The 22,195-nt window shown below is 34.9% G+C and overlaps 1 protein-coding gene across 3 annotated transcripts in view; it reads left to right on the top strand.

Annotated features, from left to right (window-relative positions):
- The window catches only part of FSTL5 (follistatin like 5), a 265,807-nt gene that overhangs the window by 154,514 nt on the left and 89,098 nt on the right, over positions 1-22,195 (top strand). For all 3 annotated transcript variants that reach the window (XM_015285320.4, XM_004940911.5, XM_046940561.1), the window contains exons 5-6: positions 1,256-1,452; positions 10,380-10,500. In XM_015285320.4, the coding sequence (XP_015140806.1) occupies positions 1,256-1,452; positions 10,380-10,500 (318 nt within the window). The remainder of the gene's footprint in view (positions 1-1,255; positions 1,453-10,379; positions 10,501-22,195) is intronic.

The following is a 22,195-nucleotide window of genomic DNA, read 5'->3' as shown; positions in this document are numbered from 1 at the left end:
AGTTAACCTAGAGCGTTTTGAATTCTTAAATATTTTTTATACCTGTACCACTTAAGTTCCATCTTAGGAGACCCCTCCTTTTGGATCTGAATTTCCCTGTAAGGTGATGAGGATCATGTGGGAACTTTATCTCTCTCTACCTTATCAAATGGTGATGGGGATTCATAGCAGTGCAGTGATGTGAAGTGCACTGAAGTGGTAATCTCCAACTTAAAAAAAAAAAAAAAAAAAGTTTAGGCAATTTCTGTGAGATAAATCTTAGTTCCTCCTTTATACTGGAATTTTCTAAAAAGAATGATTAGAACACAGGTTTCTTTGGTAATCAACGCAACATATTTCTGTCACATTAGTGTTAACAAATAGTAGCTGTCAATTTTTTTGTTTTTGCAACAAGTACATGGTAACTGTATTTTACTGGTCCACATTTATGCATCTGATCTTCATGAAGCTTATCTAATGAAAAAAAAAAAACCCTCTTATATAGTTTCTATTCAATGTAAAATATAAAGCATCTGATATAATAGTATACCAGAAGTAAATTACATTGTATTTCAAAATAAATAGCAGCTGTAATCATTGACTGTAATCATGGTATGCAGGACATTTGTTGTAGCAATTTCTGCTTCATAGAAAGACTCAATAATGAAAAAATTAAATGATGTCTAGGATAAGATCTAGTTTAGTTTCCCCTTCTGAATCCAAATTCTCTATTTCACTAAGTTTCATCTGTCCAGTACATGAAAAGCTAAAGTTACTTTATGAACACTCAAGTGCAATTTCTACTTTGTAAAGTCAAATGTTATTCTGAAATATATTCTCTGGAATGTATGACTTCCTAAGATATTTTCAGCTCTTACTGCAAATATTGCACTGTGATAATATGAATGTTTACACAAAATGCTTTCCCAAAGGTCACATTTTATGAAACCTTCAGATACTCCTTTTCAGTATGACTTGAATGAGAGAAGTACAGGCTTAAAACTGTTCAGACTTTCCTTAGCTTTGATACACAGAAGATTTTATCTTTGCAAAGTGTCTGGAACTGTAATTATTTTTGGTCTTTAACTGAAAACCAGATAAGGAAATGATGTGGATAAAGATACAGCAGAACAAATTCCTTGCCTCATAAGGCAACCCTGTTGATGTTGTTACAAGGAGTTTAATACCCACTTTTATCCTTATTTTTGAAATTACTTCTCCCTCTTCCTATGAAATCAAATTCAAAATAAGCTTGTGTTGTGTGTTTTCTTTTCAGGAGATAAATGCAAACCTACTGAATACAGCAAAGTGAAAAATATGTTACTGGATCTTCAAAATCAGAGATATGCTGCACAATCGAAAAATAGAAATGTTGGTGAGAAAATGGCTTTAAGAAAACTTCTCGTAGATCAGATGTTTCATTATTTTGATTCTGACAGCAATGGACTTGTGGACACCAATGAATTGTCTCAGGTAAGATTTAGATTTGTTTCCATTAGCCCAGAAACTATTCAATTGCTATTGTCCAGACTGAATACATAGAATACTGTATCTCAGGATGCTTTCACTTTAGAAAGTATATGTGTATCTTTGAGGTGGAAAACTTCATTCAGGTTTTATGGAAAAATTTTAATTATTCAGAAATTGCAATAATTGAGAAACTTGAATACAGTTATATTTAATATACATGAGGAGGGGCAAAATATATTAGGTTGCTTTGTCCATTAAATATTCTATTGTCCACTGCATGTATTCTTGAAGTCTAAATGCATTTTAGGAGTTAAAAAAAAAAATTATAAAGCAACATATAAAAACCAAAACAGTATTTTAAAGCAATTCAATAATACTAATTGAGCTTCTACTATGTTTCTGATCAGCAAGCTTTATTAACTAATTGCAGATTTAGACCAATGATTGTTACATCAGTAGGCATGACAGCACTAGCTGTAATGTACCTAAGAAGGCTAAGTCTCTGAATGTCGTCATGGGAAATATTTTGATTGACTGGAAAGTATCAAAGTTTACTTACGAGAAACTCTATCAAAATCCATCAAATTTGATAACAGCCACTAAAAAAAAATTTCCTGATTGCATTATAAATCATAAACCGGAACCAAGCAACCTATTATATCTGGGACAGAGTATCTCTGGGTTCCCAAGGTTCTGGCTGATGGCAAATTGAATGTGAGTGAGCATTGTGCCCTGGCAGCCAAAAGACCCAACTTCACTCTGGGCTGCATCAGGCCCAGCACTGGCAGTCAGGTGAGGGAGTGGGTTGTTCTGCTCTGTGTGGCCTCATATCAAACACTGTGTACAGTTTTGGGTACCACAATGGAAGGACTACAAATGTAGTAAAGGGTCTAGGGGACAGGACACATGAGCAGGTGAAGTCAGTCAGTAGGTTTGCTCAGCCCAGAGCAGAGGAGCTGAGGGGAGGCCTTATGGTGGCTGCAGCTCTACATAAGGAATGAAGGGGGGCAGCACTGAGCTCAGCTATCTGTGACAGTGACAGGGCCCAAGGGAATGGCATGGAGCTGTGTCAGGGAGGGTTAGCTGAGGCGTTAAGAAAAGGTTCTTCACTAGAGTGCAGTGGCCATGCTCCTGAGCTGCTAGAGTTCAAGTAGTGTTTTGACACTGCTCTAGGCAAGATACAAGTTTTCAATATTGGGTGTGTGGAGCCTGCTGTTAGACTCAGTGATCCTTGTGGAGATACGTTTTCTTCATGTTTTTTAAAAATCTTTTGGAACTTCTGCTTTCAAGTTAATTTGGTACCTTAATACGTTTTACAAATGGTACTTAACGATAATGCAAATATGTAACACACAAAATTCTCGCAGGTGTAGCCATATGATTTATGTTAAAACTTATATACAATTGAAACAAAGTGTGCTAGTAATTAGTGTATTGGTTGACAATATAAAGAAACTGAATTTTAGATTCTTTTATATTTTACCATTTGAAAGTATCTTGGCTTTCTTTTTTCTTTTTTTTTTTTTTGCCATAGTGCCCATCTAATTACTGAAAAATAACTAAATTCTTTCACTACTACAAAGTCATTATATATCAGTGAACCATAATCTTTTCATTAGAGGAACAGGACTAAAGTACTACATACATTGCTCCAAAAGTAATTTGTTCTATTTATTTCTGTGGAAACTATGATGTATACAAAGAGCACAATAACTCTATTTGACCAAGGAAGTTCTCAGCTATAAAATACTATTTTTCAATGTAGTCATCATTAGCCATGCATTTTCATTAGTGACGAACAAGAACCTGTGTGCTGTATTCATAAACATCTGTACCAGTGGAGGTGACTCACTGTTTCCAAGTGTTTCACTACTCACCTCCTCGTGGTGCTCCTATTGCTGAATGTCAGTAGGTGCCACTTTTTTTTTCCTGCATGGAGGAATTCAGTGACACACCTTTGCATTATATGCACTTCTATATCATATACAATTTTGTCAGACTGCCACTCTGCTGCCAACTGTTGCATGGCAACAATGTGTAACAATATTGGTGGGAAGATTTGACCCCTACTGCCATACCACCAACACTGACATCTGACATCATGTGCCAACATAATAAAATAGGGGGCATTATTTTCTGAGTAGCCATCATAGTATTGAAGGTCAATAGAAAAAAGATGTTTTTGCAGTGTTTCCAAATGTTTATGAAGTTACAGAAATTAACTGTACTATGTACACTTCATTTTTATTTTTCTCTTGGTGTCAAAGATCGGTGTAGGATCTTTAGTTGAAAACACTGTTTTTAAGAGCATTATTTGTGACTGTTGAAAGCTTGACGCATATTCTGCTGAGTTCAACCAACTGAATCCATTTTTTTTTTTACCCAGTGTCAAGTCAAATAAAGTTCTTGCTTTCTTCCCCCTCTACTGTATGTAGTAGCCATAAATATTTCTGAAAATTGAAATTGTTGTGAGGAGGAGAAAAGGAACAAGAAGTCCCAGCCTAGAAGTTGACTAATTTGCAGAGTGAGAAAGGTTCCCAGCACTGAGAAAGTGATGATTAATTTTCTTGAAAAGATAATTATATTTTACCATATATCTGTATGTTTCTCTTTGTATGGGGGAGAAAATGTTTGAAAAGTCTTGGTACTGCCGTAAGACTGGATAGGAGTCTTTGCTTCACTCAGAAATATTATCATGAACAGAATGATATTTCAGTTTTCCTCACAGCCAGAGTTTGGCGGTCTGGATGATTTCAAGATGATATCAGAGGTTCCTTCCAACTGCAGTGATTTTGTCAATACTACTTTTCTGCACTTAAATCGTCTGTTCGTATAATCAGAAATTATTGAAAATATTTTTTTACTTATTAAAAAAAAAAATCCTGAAGTTATTTTTTGTTCAAATTGATATTGAACTAAAACTTCATCTTTTAGTGCCCTAAATTTTATCTCCTCTATTTTCATAGAATCATAAAATCATTTGATTTGAAAGGGGGCTGTTAAAGGCCATCTAGTCCAAATGCCTTGAAATGAACAGGAACACCTACAGCTACATCAGGTTTCTCAGAGTCCTGTCCGGCCTACCTTAAGTGTCTCCAAGGATGGGGCATCTGTCATCTCTCTGGCAAACTGTTCCAGTGCCTCACCACTCCTATTGTAAACAACAACAACAACAACAACAAAAACCCCAAAACTTCTTTTCATCCTAAATCTGCCCTTTTTTAGTTTGAAACCACTTCCCCTTGTCTTATCATAACAGTTGCTGCTAGAGCATCTGTCTGTTCCCTTCCTTCTTATAAGATACTGGAAGGTCACTCTCAGGTCTCCCTGGAGACTTCTTTTCTTAAGGCTGAACAGCCCCAGTTCTCTAAGCCTGTCCTTGTAGGGATCATTTTGCTTTGCTCACTCTATCTTTTACATGTCCATTTAGCTTTACTCCCTAATGTAAAATTGAGAGTAATCAGAGGCTTGAAATAAAGGCGCCTATACTACAAATGTATTAAAATATTTTTGATCTGAAATTATAAATTTTTTGCTTTAGCTTATTGAAGGGAAAAAAAATTCTACAATTCTACTAACAATTGCTTTTTTATTAAAAAAAAAGCCATTTCAAGTCTGAAAAAGTTTAAAACATATTCTAGCACTACACTTTAAAGTTGCAGACTATTACTTATTTTCTTTCATTTGGACAATTCTGACATCTGAGTTGGATTTTTTTCATGGCTCTGTAATCTAATATAAACTAGTTCAAAAATAATTCTTGCTTTGTTACACAGTGTAAATGTCAGGCAAAGTATTCTACAATAAAGTTCTGTGAACATTAATTTTTTTATTTAGTTTGCATTTTAATAACATTCTTTGAAAGAATTTAAATGAATCAACAGTTTTATTTTAGATTATTCTAGTTATCTAGGAATACTTGTATTTATCCTGATGCCTGGATAGTCCCTCTAGAGAGAAGTGGGGAAGGTGATACCAGGTAGATGTGAAGCCAGAGGATTACTATCTGCTCCAGGTCTTTCTAGCTGGGTCATATGAGTCTGTGACTAGGAAACTTAAAAATATCAAGACGGACTTGACATCGCTTGGGAATATGCTTGAGGGATCAGATGTGCTGTGTTCTACTCAATCCTTCCAACTAGAGGCTGGAATCTGGGCAGAGGGAGAACAAACCTGTTGATGGAATAACTACATGGATGGTGTCACACTCAAGGCTTTGTTTTCTATGGTTGAGGAAACATTTTTGATTAATTGAGAAAGTTGACGTAGGATGGGACACATCTGAGCAGGAGCGAGAATACATTAGGCTGCAAGCTGATGGGGCTCATCATCAGGGCTTTCAACTAGATTTGATAGAGGAAGGGGATGTGTTGCTGTGGTACAGAGAAGAACACTGAGAACACCCTCACTTTAGGAAACAGCAAGGGAAAACCTTGGATTGATCCCAGAGATTCTAGAACTATCATTTTAGAATAGAAAACTTTCTCCTTCCCATCAGTGAAATATATTGGCATCCTTACTTACGAACGAACATCTGTAATTTTGAAGGCTTGGATACATTTCTTCTATTTACCAGTTATCATAAAATGAACAAGGTTGCCGAAACTATGTTGAAGACATCAAGGAGAATCTACAGGTCCTAGAATTTAAGGCCAATTGCCCTAGTAGTTTTTTTTTTTTTGAGAATGCGAGATGTAATTCCTTTTTCCCGTAGACTTTTGTTTGTCAAGTAAAGCATCTGTACTTCCCCTGTGAAAGTACCTACAGAACTGATGCTACAGTCAGCTGCTAGCACTCCTATAAAAACAGTGGAAAAAAAAATCAACAGCAACAAAATCATAGAGATTGATTTTTCTCATCTCTCTTAGTGTAAAGCATTTTAGTAGGTTTAATGTTACTTTTTAGATCACTTAGAATCACAGAATCACCAAGGTTGGAAAAGACCCACAGGATCGCCCAGTCCAACCATCCACCCATCACCATGTCTGTCAACCTATTGTCTAAACGTTCCTTTAAAACTTGCAGGGTTGATGACTCCAACACCTCCCTGGGCAGCCCATTCCAGTGCCTGACCACTCCTTCAGAGAAGTAGTATTTCCTAACATCCAGCCTGAACCTCCCCTGGTGCAGCTTGAAGCCATTCCCTCTAGTCCTATCACTAGTCACACGAGAGAAGAGGCTGCCCCCCAGCTCACTACAACCTCCCTTCAGGTAGTTATAGAGAGCAATAAGGTCTCCCCTGAGCCGCCTCTTATCCAGTCTGAACAGTCCCAGTTCCTTCAGCTGCTCCTCATAAGGCCTGTGCTCCAGACCCCTCACCAGTTTTGTTGCCTTTCTTTGAACATGCTCTGGAGTCTGGATGTCTTTCTTACAGTGAGGGGCCCAAAACTGGACACAGTACTTCAGGTGTGGCCTCACCAGTGCTGAGTACAGGGGGATGGTTACCTCTCTGCTCCTGCTGGCCACACTTTCTGATTCAATCCAGGATGCCATTGGCCTTCTTGGCCCCCTGGGCACACTGCTGGCTTGTGTTCAGTCTAGCGTCAATCAACACCCCCAGCTACATTTCCTCTATGCAGTCTTCTAGCCACTCATCCCCAAGCCTGTAGCGTTGCCTGGGGTTATTGCGGCTAAGGTGCAGGACCTGGCATTTGGTCTTGTTTAATCTCATCCCATTGGCTTCAGCCCAGCTGTCCAGCCTGTCCAGATCCCCCTGTAGGGCCTCGCTACCCCCAGGCAGATTGACACTTCCAGCCAGCTTGGTGTCATCTGCAAACTTACGGAGGGTGCACTCAATGCCCTCATCCAGGTCATCAATAAAGATATTAAACAGGGCAGGCCCCAGCACCAACCCCTGGGGAACACCACTCGTGACCGGTCGCCAGCTGGATTTAACTCCATTCACCACCGCTCTCTGGGCCTGGCCCTTCAGCCAGTTCCTTACCCAGACAAGTGCATGCCTGTCCAAGCCACGGACTGCCAGATTCTGCAGGAGAATGCTGTGGGTGACAGTGTCAAAGGCTTTGCTGAAGTCTAGATAGACTACATCAACAGCCTTTCCCTCATCCACCAGATGAGTCACTAGATCATGGAAGGGGATCAGGTTGGTCACGCCGGAAAAAAAACTAACTGGAAAAATCTGACATCTAGCATCTCAACATTAAATTTAATATGTGGAAATCTGACTGTTTTAACATGAGTTTCAACATTTGAAAACAAAGTAGTAAAAATTGATTTTCTAAATCCAGTTACCTTGTTACATTTCCGAAGATCAGATTGCTACTGCTTGCTTAGGCTTCAGGGTGATCCTGGAATTTATGAGGCTGCCTTATCCACAGCAAATCTTGCATCTTTTTAGATAAAATGCTTTCTGGGGTACATTTATCCTCATTTAGGTATGGTCTCGATTCTTGTTTTTAGATTAACTGCCTTATATTTGACTCTGTGAAACGACAGATCCTTCCTTGATAACATTTAACCATGTGATCCATTTCATTCCCTATGCGGCCCTATCTTTCTCCACGTTACTATTCACTTCACCCATATATGCTATCTGCCTTTTTTTTTTTTTTCTTTTAAATGATCAAAATAGTCAGGATGAGTCACAATGCCTGCAAAATACTATTAAGCTCCTTATTGACACCTCTTTTTTTTTTTTTTCTAAGTTTTGTGTTTACTGATACATTTGTTTAAGAAAAGCATATCTTTATTGATACTGCAGAGGTTGATTAATTTGTTTTTGTTTTCTTGTAACGATACAGCCTGTGAAGTTAAAAATACATTCAAGAAGCTTTTATGCTTAGCAAATGTCCCTTTGCAAGTGATATCCCTAGGATAAGTAAAAGAGAATGGAAATGGGTATGTCTGACAGACTGTATTTCTTAGAAGTTGGTGCTTAAAACCAAAAAAGTTGTGACATTTAGCAGTACAAAATACATTCAGCCTTCAGATGTGGATTCTGGTGTTTATTTCTTGAACTGATTTTTTTTTTTTTTTTTTTTTTTGTGCTGTCATAATATATCCTACCTTAAGGAATTTTACTGATAAGTGAATATCTGTTAAAAGGTTCTGTCAACAAGACAAATATGGTGAGTTAGGAACTCCTGAGAACAGTCAGTTTGATCCTGCTGATTTTAAAACACTCAGTACTGATGTTTTCTGTTTGCTAATAGCTTGGTAAGTAGACAGCTTTACTAAGGTCTTATACAGGTTATAATTGCATATCCTTGTCAATCTGATCTAACTCCAGTTTTCCACTAAAACATGTAGTTCCAATTTCCTTTTTCAAAATCCAGACCACCATACTCTAATGCCTGATCTGGCCTGTGTCTCTTGTGATAGAAGGGGAAAAATCACACAAAACTCCACAATGATGAGTTTTTCTTTCAGAGAATTAGGCAGTGTAATCTGATTGCATGTGGAGTCTAGAAGTGGATGGATCTGCAACAGTTGGAGCAGCAAATCACAGTTAATGAAGACTAATCATGATACAAAGTCTCTTCTTGACTTTCTAAAACTTGTCCTTGAAGGTCTTTTGGGGAGTTCTGCATATCGATTAAAACTGATTAAAACTGAGCTATTCAATTTTATTTTCCTTAATTCAGTTTACTGTAAACCTAATAAACAGGCTTTTAAAGAGGAGCAGCTAGCACTATTCAGGTAGTATGGTATCCCTCTGTAATTAATAACAACTAAAAGTTGTTTTGTGTTAGTTTTTCTTTGTGAATTGTTTTTTATAATTTTGAATGTGCTAACAAGGTTGTTCTCTTTTTATACCGTGTTTATGTTAGCATACAGAAGATAACTTCCAGGAGGAAAACATATTTGTCCTTTCTCTTCTCTGTAATGCTCCTATTGTTCACTTTTACACATTTAGGCATTTTGTATTTACGTGAATAATAACAGAATCCATTCTTTTCTATTCCTGCTAATTCATTTGCAGAACAACTAGAACACAAAAGCCTCTGTGTTGCTTGATTTTTCAGAAGCTATCATATAATGCAAATATAGTAGTTTTCTAGTTGTTTTGGGAGACAGGTAGAGGAACAAGAGGAGTAATTACTTTACAAATGAATGAACTGTATTTGCTTTCATTTTTCTGTGTCTGGTACAAAACTGTGCAGCCATTCAATGATTAGAAGAGTTGTATTAGGTTTGGTTCTTTCAGATATGAAAATGTTTTTATGTGTGCTATCTAAAATTAAAATTCTGAATATCTTCACATACAAACATCTTAAATAATTTGGACGATGTCCAGGACTTTAAACATAAATGGTGCACAAATTAAAACATGCTTCTCATGAAGAAGTTCATTTGAGCGAAAATCTAGTAGCTATTAATTATGAACTGTTTACAAAGTGAATGTGCACCTATAATGAAACAGTGGTCTTTTCAGGTCAACTACTTTGTTAACAGGTCCTTGGGAAGATAATAGGCTTTTCAAAAGCCTCTAAGAAGCTGATAAAATTAGTAGGGCAATCGATGTTTATTTTAGTTAATTTTGAAAATGTCTGAGTGTTTTTTTGTGGTTAGGAACTACGGAGAGGAAGAAGTCACGTATGCTTGGGAAATTATCTTCTCATGGGTATTCAAACTTTTCTAAATCACCATTCATAAACACAAATAAGTGAAATCAGCTTTGTCATTCACAGTTTCTCTATAGTTCTTCTGTCTAGGGAGATTATATATATATTCTACACATTCTGATTTTTTTTAAATTAATTTCAGAAAGTCTGTTTTAAAGATATAAACTTTAAAACTGCAATAAATAATTACAAAGTAACTGAAAAATCCCCGACTTCACACAGTTTCAGTGCTTTGCCTCACAGCAACCTTAAAATGATCTATTAAATGATTATTAGAAACAATTAATTATACTAGAGAACTCTAAGAGACCAAATGTAATTTCATGGTTATAATTTTCTTGTCAGGTAATAAAACGGGATGAGCTTGGCAAGGATCTGTCTGACTGCTCTCTGTTCGATTTGCTGAAATATGATGATTATAATAGTGACAAGCACCTAGGTCTGGAAGAATTCTATAGAGCTTTTCGTAAGTACAAAGATTAGCCTATTCTTTTTTCAGTTTTCTTTCCTATCTCTTGCTTTGTCTTCCTAAAATGGCATTTTTTTATTTTTAGATTTTGATACATCAAGATGCTGTGTTTAAACCACAGGTGTAATTTAGCAATCATGATATTATAGAGAACTCTTTAATGGAAATCAATAAGAGATTTGTTTGTGTCCATATTTCTGCGGAACTTTGGTAATGGAGAATTTGTAGATGATATTCCTTAATGTCAACTTGAATTAAAAAATCTTTGCTGTGCACAAGTGAAAACAAGTGCAGTCTAGACGTTGTTATAGAAATGAAAAAGGTCAAACATTTCTCTACACCCTTTCTTATTGAGAACTGGTAAAACCAGTTGTGATAAACCCAGCAACAAATGTACTGCTTTAATTGGTGCTTTAGGATTCAGAGGGATGTACTGATTTGTAATACACTTCTGCCAGGTGCTTGTTCTCTGAATGCCAAAGGTGTCTGGGATAAGTACTTATAGTACATATGAACTTCTTAACGTATCCACTGGGATATGGATGAAAATGATATTGAGGAGTAGAAAGAAATGGGATGATTTCTAGTCCAATATTCATTCCTTTATACAAGGTACATATTCATTGCACTGTTTAAAAATAAAAGCTCAAAAAGCTTCCAGTTCATTGTGTGCCCAACGGCCAGAGGAATGTGAAATACGTTTAATCGCTGTAATTATGGGAGAGTGTGTGCTCTTTCAATAAAAGAAAAAGTTAGCTCTAGTTCCACTGCATTTGGTCTTCAGAAAGCATGAATTTGGTCCTTCTAATCTACATCAAAAGTATTAACAAAAATTACATGTTGCTTTGAAAGTATACCTAGTGAAACAAAATGAAAATTAAATAACAGCCTTCTGGTTATTAGACTACTACTCTTACAGCAAAACAAGCTGAAACCAAGCACACTTCACAGGCCAAGCCAAAATCAAAGTGAATATGACAGCTCCAGTCCAGAGGTGTGTGTTGTGACCTGCTGCTTAGGAGTGGCAAATTCTGTGTTTGTGAATACAAAGAATTAATATGGATGGCGAGCCAAATTCATGCAAGAAGCACTCACATCACATTTTCTATCATTAAAGTACCTACTAAGTTAAAGTCAAACTAAGAGTAAAAATCTATTTTTCTTTAATAGAGTAGGAATGCAGAAAAGCTTTATTCAAAAAAAATAAAAAAATAAAAACTTTTCCTCCTTCAGAATTTTCTTTGGGTATTTCACTATTTCAATTTGGTATACTAAAAAAAAAATATTATGTTATGGTAGCATGCATTGTGATTGTGAAATTATTATTTTTCACTCTGTGATGATTTTTGACCACCTCTGATGTTTTTAAATATGTCAAAGAAACAATACAAGTAGTCAAAATATGAGCAATTTTTAAAAAGTACTTTTCATAACTACATCTTGAGGTCTTATAACTGAGCAATAGTATTGGCAGGGAATAATTTTTGAATTTTTGTTTTTATTTAAAGAAGTTTAAAAGACATGTTAGTCTAAATTTAAAATGCTTGAACGATATTTTTTTACCCCTCTACAGTTCTTTATTCCTTGAGCTGATAGTATGCATCTCTGTTTTTTCATTTTTCATCTCCAAATTTTAAATATATTTTTAAATACCATCTCAGTGTAGTACCTTATACTTCCAGTGGGTTTGTCTCTGTACCTCTTAGCAGTAGCTTGATGGATTTGAGAAATGTTGAACTCCTCTCATTCTCTCTAGAAGTTGTCTGCCTAACAGCTGGAACAGGAGTTGTTCGTGTTCATGGTGAAGAGCAGTAAAGAAAATGTGGGTTCATAAAGCTGAAGAAATGTCTCCTATACAAAAATGCAGTGCAGAATTAAGTTATTAAGTTTGGTTTTTTGTTTGTTTGCTTCTTTTTCCCATCTTTATAACTAACAAGCTGCATATTTAGGTAGGAAAAGGGAATGGAAGAAAGAGAAGGAAGGAAAATTGTTCCAGTCTCTTGTTCAAGACAGTTAAATGGGCACAGAAATACAAGCACTGGGTCATGGAGAAGGAGGTGGGATATCGGTCACAGCCCCACAGTTGTTGGTAATTCCTAAATCATTTTTCAAGGATACTTTAGAAGACAGCCTTGTAGCTAAAGCAACTAAAATATAAAACATATAATATAAAACTGTAAATAAGTAAAATATAATTTTAAGACATGTATTTGAATGTGGTGAAGACTAAAGAGCCCTTATTTCTAAGTATAGGTTTTAAATGATCTTCTCTACCTTGAGCAGGAGAATGCTATGCAAAAGAATCAGAAAATCCAGAAAGCTGAAAAAGAACTGAGAGTAGGCACTAGGGGTATTTGTATCATCAGCTTGAGCTATAATTGGGAAGATTATAATCAAGCATACCATGCACATTTCTAGCTGTGATTTTTAACTGGCATTTAAAAACACTCGAATAGGATTTTGATCTTTGAACTCAGTTGGGCAAAATTAAAAGGTATTGTCACTATTAGGCTGAACAGCTTGCTCTCTTAAAGTTTTTTTCCTTTTTAAAGGACTAGGCAATTACATTTTATTTAAATATGAATGCATATCTATGGGCTTTATCAGTACTGATGCACTAGCACTTGCAGGTGAGAAATCTTTTTCATTGATGTACTTAATTAGAAATGTGACTGTCATCTGAGGACTGTAAATTTAGAATCAAACATGGCTGTAAATTTTACTGCTTTATCAAGAGTTTGTCACAGACAACAGGAAGTCTATTTTTTTTTTCTTCTGGTAGAAACTAATTCTAAGGTAGAAACTAATTCTAAGGGCAAAATAAATCATTGACTGTTGTAAATGTATTAACATACATATAAATATATATGTATACACATTTTTATATGGCATATACATATCTGTGTGGTATATGTATAGTTGCATGTATTCTGTGAATTATTTTTGTCAATCTGCTTTTGTTTGCAAAATGAGTAAAAGAGATAAGCAGGATAACTTAAGGTTAAAATATAAGCCGTGATATAGTAATTCCTCTGTCGTCCAGAAGATCAGATGTTGAGGCACTAGCAAAGCAGGGAAATACTTAACAGGGTGAACTGCCTTTGAAGTATGCACAGAAGTCCCAGTCTGCAAAATGTTACAAGAATATGAATGTGCTTACTGGCTTGTGTAGTGTTTTGCAGACAAGTAAGCCTGATGTGGCTTTAGTGGTATCAGCTGCTTTCATGTAGTGCCATGGCATATATCCACTAGATATATTTACTGGATTTAATAAGTTCCACTAGATCAATAGAGCATATAAAAAGGTACTGAATAATTTTTTTCCATTAGTATAAGACAAAGGGGAAATTTAGATCTGCTTAGGTCTTATGAACGTGGGACTGAAGGGAGTCATCCTGAAGATGCTGGTCAACCTTCCACTGCTCCAGCTGCACAATGTAAAATTCTGTTCTGAGAATGATTCAGCTCCATCTTAGCATTTTATTTTGCTGGTTTGTTTTCCTTCACCACATAGTTCTAAATTTTATACAAGAGATTTTATATAACAGAATGTGGTTTCAGTCAGAGCGAGGTGTATATAACTTTGTCTGAAAAGGGTGGCCGAGAGCATAAATATGCTGAAGCCAAACAAAAGGGAGAAGTAGAGGATACAGATTTGTGAATGCTTTTTCTTCTGAAAAGCAAAACTTAGCTGATGCACTTCTTGTGTTTTTCAAGGATCTTCTGTCTTTACGTAATGTCTTCTGTGCTATGAAGATAATATTGTGTTTGTTACACATTCAATCTGCCTGTCTTTTGTTTCTCTTTTCTAAAATAAATAATATTTTTTCTTTTATAGTACCTTATAAAATAAAATTTCAAAGCAGGTACTTCAGGTGGCCTTCATAGTGGCTTACAAAATCTCAAGGGATACTAGAAGTAAGTAAATAGCTATAAATTATTCTCACTCAGCAGAGTGCAGATGTGTGTGTTGGCCCTTCTGTGATCACAGTAGAAAGAATGATGGTAAATTAGATATTTATGAATAGAACTGATTGAATATAGTGAATAGAAATTACAAGTATATGGTAAATAAGTGTTTTTCATTGGTCCTTTACAATAATAGCACTAAATGCTTTAACAAGTCATAGTCTGCATAAAATGAAGAAAAAATTACGTTTGCCAAATTTTTTTAGGTTAAGGTAGAACTATTTTTGTTATCTTATGCGCCATAAAGGGACCATGAAATTGAAGTCTGAAAAAGAGGAGGCTCAGGGGAAACCTTATTGCTCCCTGCAACTACCCGAAGAGAGCTTGTGGAGAGATGGGGATCGACCTTTTCTCCCACGTAACTTGTGATAGGGTGAATGGCCTCAAGTTGTGTCAGGAGAGATTCAGGTTGGACGTTAGAAGTACTGCTTCTCCGAGATGAGTGATCAGGCACTGGAATGGGCTGCTCAGGGAGGTGGTGGAGTCAATGTGTCCCTGGAGGTGTTAAAAAATGTTTTGATGGTGTACTGGGGGACATGGTTTAGTGGGAGATATTGGTGATTACCTATGTGTTGGTAGACTGTTGGGCTGAATAATCTTGGAGGTCTTTTCCAGCCTTGATGGTTCTATGTACTTGCTATTGCTCTATATATTTAAAAGTACTTTAGAACTGTTATACAGGTCACAGATACCAAATTGAGAACTTATTGCTGGGGTATGTTGTAGTATTGCAGTTGTATGTAAACCTTCAGTAACAGTGTAATTACAGAAGTTGGTGAGAGATGATGATACAAAACTTCCATTTGTCATAGCTTTTAGGAGAATCTGTGTGACCAGTGCCTAATATGAATGTCAAACCTTGTGCTTTGTTTTGTCTTGAATTATATGGAAGGGTAAACAGCAAGAAGTATCCATAAATGCAGGTCTTAGTTAAGAATTATTATCAGGTAGTCTAATTCCTGCAAAATGTTTTTTAAATAGCACTGCTGTCCTTAAGATAGCTTCACTCTTACTTAAGTCTGTCAACTGCAATTATTACAGGTGCATGTTCCAAAATCACTTTTTGAAATGTGTGTCTCTTTCTTTCTAAAGAAAAAGACCAGAATTTACCACTCCCTTCTGCCCCCTATCCCTGCCCCTCCTCCCCCCCCCCCCCCAAAAAAAAAATCTAACTAGAATCATAGAATTGTTAATGTTGAAAAAGATCTCTAAAATCATCTAATTCAACCATCAGTCCTTCAGCACCTAAATCATGTCACTCAGCGCTACATCTATATCTTCAAGTCCACAAAGTCAAAAAATACCTACTGTATTTATATTTCCAGTGATTTCAGTATTGTGTCCAAAACATTTAATGTGAAATCTGAGTCAAAACTTTTTAACTATGATGAGTCCTCAATAATAAAACTGTTTAACAAATAGCAGAAGAGAGTTTCTGAGGATCTGTCTCCTGCTATCATTAATTCCTATTTGGCAACAAGTTGTATGTGTCAGATTGTTTTAGGGAGACTTACATTTCAGCACTAGCCTCTGAAAATAGAAATTAATAACATACTGAGTAAAAGCTTTTGAACTTAGTGGTAATATTTTTCCACTCAATGTAATCTACCTGTGCTACGTGTATTTTCAGTCTAGAGATTATCAGCTGGAAAAGAATACAAGCTCTTGCATAGTGTGGACAGAATTTAAAGCTCATCATTGCAGTGAAGTGCATTCACTATCCTTGTTCCTTGATTTGAAGAAGTACATCTGAAATTTCTTACGTGCTACTAATTCATAATCAATTCATTTTGATACCAGGGATTCCCAAATAATCGTAATATGTGTTTTATTTGGTTCATCCCTAGTAAGACTTTTTATGTGGGAAAAACTGACACTCTGTAAGTGAAATCTCCTCCTTCCCCCCCCCCCCCAGAAATTATGTTGGTTTGTGTTCTGTTATACACATATGAATTTTGTTACTGTTTTACTTAGAACTTTTGGCTAGGAAGGCAGCGTTTTTATGAAAATGCATGAGAACAGTAATTCTGTTTAAAAAGACATTTAATGACAAAAAAATAACTTGAAGTATGCAGGATCCTTATTTATTTTTAATTTATGTTTGTAAGCTTGTTCCTTACTTGCCCAACCTCACATGTTAAGATCAGGAGCAGGAGAAGCCTTGCTGAAAGATTTGAGGTGGTTTGGGAATTAGTGCGTTGGGCCACTGCTGATGGTGTGCGTAACTGTTGGGTGACTGGAGTCCTCTTGGTCCACCACCTCAAGTGCATCTTGTGATTTGGCACAGATCATTCCCATTTCCACATTGCTTCCAACACAATATGCAGCCTGTGCTGTAAACACTTTCAATGCAGCCCTACCAATACTGTCATGTTATACAGGTCCTGGAGCTCTGTAAACTATAACAATTGTATATGGTCAATATACACAACTTCATAAGCAAAAACACTTCCAATCAAGTTGCAGTTAGAATTTCACTTTATTATTGCAAGAATCTTTTCTGCTGATCTTGACTTCTGCATTTCTCTTAACGATCACTCTGTGTGTCATTTTTATATGAAAAAAATAAGCATGCTTATTATTACTTTTTCCTTTAAATGTTGCCATTTGGCAGTGTAGAAGTCCTTTGAGAAATACGAAGCTTTTGGTGCAATATTGTCCATTCAGTTCTGGATCAGTGTAAGGAATATATATATATATTTAACCTACTTAATTTTATAGCATGCATTCTAAATGTTGGTTAATATGTGATGGTATTATGTAGTTAGTATTTTCTCTTTCTTCTAAAATTTAGCCTGCATGTTGCTTCTCTTCTGAATAAGGAAAAGAAGTATTTTATCAAGATATTACATGATTTGGTATTTGACATGAAGTGTGATCTTTGCAATTTTATGTATTCTGTTAATGTCTCTCCTAGGCCACAAAATATTTGTACACATTTAGGTGACTAAATGAAAATAGATAAGAAATAAGAATAAGAAAATAGATAAGAAGCATCAAAATGATCACATCCCATTTTTGTGCGAATAAGCTATTATTTCATAAATCTAGGTACATAGAACTGGAATTCTAATTGAGTTATGCATGACAGCTTTGTAATAAGTCAATGATTGTTCTGCACATTTAGCGGTAAACAGTTATCCATGGTGAACTTCAGTATTGTTGCAGCTGATATCTTTAAGTTGCATAATATTTTCATTTTTTGCAAGTCCTTGTACCTGTAAGATTGTATTGTTATTGATACTCCAGCATTCACAAGCACCTTCATCTAGATGGTTCACATTTCAAAACACATTTAAAATAATAATTTATAACTGGTTATCTTTACTAACAGTTTTAAGGGAATCAGTTTTATTCCAGTACAGGGGCTAAGGCATATGGGAGAGAAGATGTTTTCAGAGTATTATCCTCAAGGGGGGATGACTTGAATAAGGGAGGTGATCACTAGCTAATACACAAACAAGGACATTAAAATATATTATTCACAGCAAAATTTCACTTCTCCAACTATAATGAATATTAGTAGGCTCATAAAATATTATTTAGTAAGAAATCTCAATAGCCATTGCACTACTTGTTTTCTTTGCACCCATAAAATCATCTCTTTATCTGAATTTCTTATTTGGAAATAGTTTTAGCCTAGAGCTATAATACTGCTAACCAACAATAATTACTCACTTAAGCAAAGTTTCTAGAATAATTTAACGTTATCATAATTTAAAACCTACATACATATTACTTTTCCTTCAAAAATAAATGGAATCATATTTAAGTTATTGAAGAATCGGCATAGTGTCATCATCTCTTTATAACAAACAAACAAAAAAGCCATGAATAGAGGAAGAAAAAAAATAAGTAATGGATGAAATTCTCTTAAGAGTCTCAGGTATGTATTTGAGATAGTTGCTTTACTTTGCATATAGATCAAAATGTAAAAATCTTATATCTGTTTACTAAAAGGAGATTAACAACACTTAGCAGTTGTTTGAATGTTGGGTTTTTTTTAAGACTTATCAGAAACACTGCTAACCAGAAATCTGAGGTAGATTTACTGTAACATGATAAGAATCTGAGTTAATTTCTCAATTGTTCTTAATTTATTATTTTTGAGCAGCTTTATGTTGTTTTATGTTCCCTGCAAGCTTGAGTTAGTTGTTCTTAAGCACAGAGCACTAATGCTCACCTTAAAAACTAAGTAACTTTATTCCTCAAATTAGTGGGTGTTGTTATATCTTTATACTTCCTGGTCTAATCTGGAATCCAATCTTTTCCTGAAAGAAGACTCTTGGGGATTTGTTTGTTTGATAACTCATCTACTCTGCTCATTACTGTTGGTTCTGATCGTATGTATAGGTACGCAGAAAAGTTATTACAGTCAGAGGAAGACTGTAAAAGGCTTTTAGTAGTTCCTGGGATTTGTGAATTTCTTAAGCATATCTGGCATATGCATTTTAAAAGGGAATCTGAAGAAATAGTTCTGCACCTATTGTTTTGCACCTAGATTATATCAAAACACTCTAGAGATTATGTAAATAGGGATTTAAAAAAAAAATCCAACCCTGTAATGGTTGTGTGCTTTTCTTTAGACCATAATGTTATAGAAAAGTGTATTACAGTATATTGGGAAAGTTTTTTTGATTGAATATTTTCAAATGTCTATTACATATAATAAGGACAGAAGAGCTGAAAAATGCCTCCATTGCTTCCATTGCTCTCTGAGTTCATTCCAATTTTCATACAGAATTACATTCTGGCAAAATGTTTCTATTTCAGGGAATTTCATTACTAACTTCATTTCCAAAACATAATAATCACAATTTCAAGTTTTACTATAGTATTCCTCCATAACTTGTGAGTATATGTACTTATTTAGTTGTCAATGTTATGTTACCATAGCGTGTTTTGATATGTTGTATGTTTTTGCAGTTTGCTACTTCAGAAAGACAATATATTTGGCCAGCTAAAATAAAAAGTGAATTGGATGTCTGGGCCTAAATATTTATGTAAATCCTCAAAGAAAATGAAGTAATAAATAACATGAATATTCATTTTGAATATGGAAAATATTTTAGATATGATATGAAAACAAGTGATTGATCTTAACACTCCAATTTAAATGCTTCAGTAAACAGGTGAAACTTACTACCTGATTTTTGCGTTTTATGAAACAATAGTTTTAAAGTTATGTGCTATGCACATAGGTATGTTTATGTATAACATACATGTACACCCAAATAAAAGTGTGTAGGTGTATAGTTTAATCTGTGGAGTAATTTTAAGGCACCCTATTAAGCCATTGAATTCCTATTCAAAAATACCTTCTTCATGTCAGTTTTGTGAGCACTTTTTTTTCCACAGAGTTCAGAGCAGGAAAGAGAGAGAAAGTATAGGAAAGAACTAGAATAATTATTTTATTGGTGACACACTCAGGCATATTTTTCTCTCAATTTCAAACTTTCTATAGGAAAAATAGCACAAGTAGGAGCTTAATAGGCCAGAAGAGAGCATATCATTTACCAACTGTCATACTGTTCCCCATACATCTGCAATTATAGCAAGGATGTTTAAATTTTGTTTAATTGCAATGATCTTCATAGGTGTTAATGTGCTTTCAATGTGTCCAGATAATTTTTCTGTCTCTCTTCTGTTTATTGCTTATTTTACATCACTGTGATGCATTGTAGGTTATTTTTGTTCTACTGTGTTTTTTTTTTAACTTATTTTTTTCCATTTATTTTTCTCCCATATAATGTTTGCATACTTGCATTTTGTGTTTGCCTTCTTTTTTCCAAGTCTACGAGGATTGATTAAATGCATAAGTTGAACTTCTGTGTGTGCTCCTGAGACACCTATGCCAGAAGATGCCATGGGATAAGTGGGAGACATTCAGAACAGCTGAGGGCTGCCTGCGCGTTTTGCTCTGTATTTCTAACATTCTGTGTAGCTTGTTTATAAAAAGTATTGAGTGAAAGAATGAAATAGCAGTGATTTTCAAGGGCCTTCATGATGCATGTCTTTGGGAAAGCAGAAATGTGTATCCATCGTACTAACATGTGTTTCCTAAACTATTTTGAGCTAAGAGAAGGAAACTATCTCTAGTAAGTATTCAATGCTTGGCTCATTCCAAAGGTATAAATCTACAAAGATTAGAGAGAAAGAATAGGGTAATTGTTTGTTATGGTCTTATAATTTAACAAAGAGTTTACTGTAAGGCTCAGAAAGATTAGGAAAAAAAAAAAAAGAAAGAAAATGGATGAGTAAAAGAAAACATAGATGAAATGAGCAAATAAAAAAGAACTTTTTTTTTTTTTAAGTGAATAGGTTTCTTACCTACCTGGTTGGAATATTTCATTTTAAAAAATTCTTACAAATTTTCTTCCATGCATTTTATTTATGTGTGTGATTGATATTGTAATCTAAAAATATTTACCTTGAGGACAGTATGACTTTTTTTGTCTAAAATATCCTATGATTTTAGTAGTTTATAGCAGTTGCTAATATGCATTTTAGGTATTTTAGTGCATTTACAAAGTGTTTGGATGAAAGGGTGTTTTTTGTATGATAAACTGTTACTTCTGACTTGCTGATAACTATAGTTTCTGAATTTATATGTTAAATGAAGGTAAACACAATTTTTATATTATTTTAAGTTATGAAAGGCAACATGAATTTAGTCCTGTATAAATGGAATTTTTCAGTCTGTGTGAAGGTATACATACACATATGTAAAAAAAAAAACAACCTTCTATTTGTTTAATTTCAGTAATCCTTGACCTTTGACAATCTAGTGTCATATATCACAGCTGTCAAGTTTTTGTAAGTAGCTTCCCTTAGCTTTTGCTGTTACTGCAAAGAAGTAAAACAATTTGGAGGTGTATAGAGGGAAGAAACCCTAGAATTTAAACCATTTAACTCCATATAAACATTGACTGGGGTTGATATAAACATATAAACATTATATAATATAAATAAATATAAATATAAACATTAACTGGTATGACTGGGGAAGTAGTGGAAGAACATTCTGACAAACCTTGTTTTCTCACTTCAGATAATTGTATTCTAAACTATGATACTTCTTGCATCACTTCTATCTTTTGAACTTCTCAGAAACATGCATCTCATAATTTTAGATAATAATTATGAATTCATTATAGAGATGCATGCAGGCAGAGTTCAGTAGGAGCAGTTGGAAACACAAGTTGTGAATATGTAATGAAATTATATATCACATCAACTCTGCTGCCTGTGATTGTTGGAGGATTTATTTAGTTGTGTGACTGGTAAATGGTTCATATACAGGTTTAAAATGTATGTCCAGTTATCCAAATGTGTTTTAGATACATTGGATTTTAAAATAAAAATAAAAATAAAATTTATACCAAAGGAAATAAGCACAAAAAATATACCTGTGTTCATGTGGTACACAGCATGAATTTGCCAGTAGATTCTGAAGCTAGTTTTCTGAATAATTGTGTTCTCAGATTGTCAAATGCTATGTTAAGTAGGTTAGCAAATCATTTATATGGGAAGTGCAATTTTAGCCATAGTGAAAATGAAAGCACCACACAAAAGCAATGAGGCTACAAGCAGAGGTAGACATATTGCAAAATTACATAAAATGTAATGCAAATATGCGAAGTTGTGAAAATATATGAGGGTGGAGGGAGACACAAAAACCTTCTTTATATACTTATTTACTTTAAGAACTGGGAAACTGTCT

This window comes from Gallus gallus, chromosome 4 (assembly GCF_016699485.2).
Source record: "Gallus gallus isolate bGalGal1 chromosome 4, bGalGal1.mat.broiler.GRCg7b, whole genome shotgun sequence".
NCBI lineage: Eukaryota > Metazoa > Chordata > Aves > Galliformes > Phasianidae > Gallus > Gallus gallus.
Note: the sequence above shows the minus strand (reverse complement) of the source record. Positions and strands in the feature narration are given on the sequence as shown.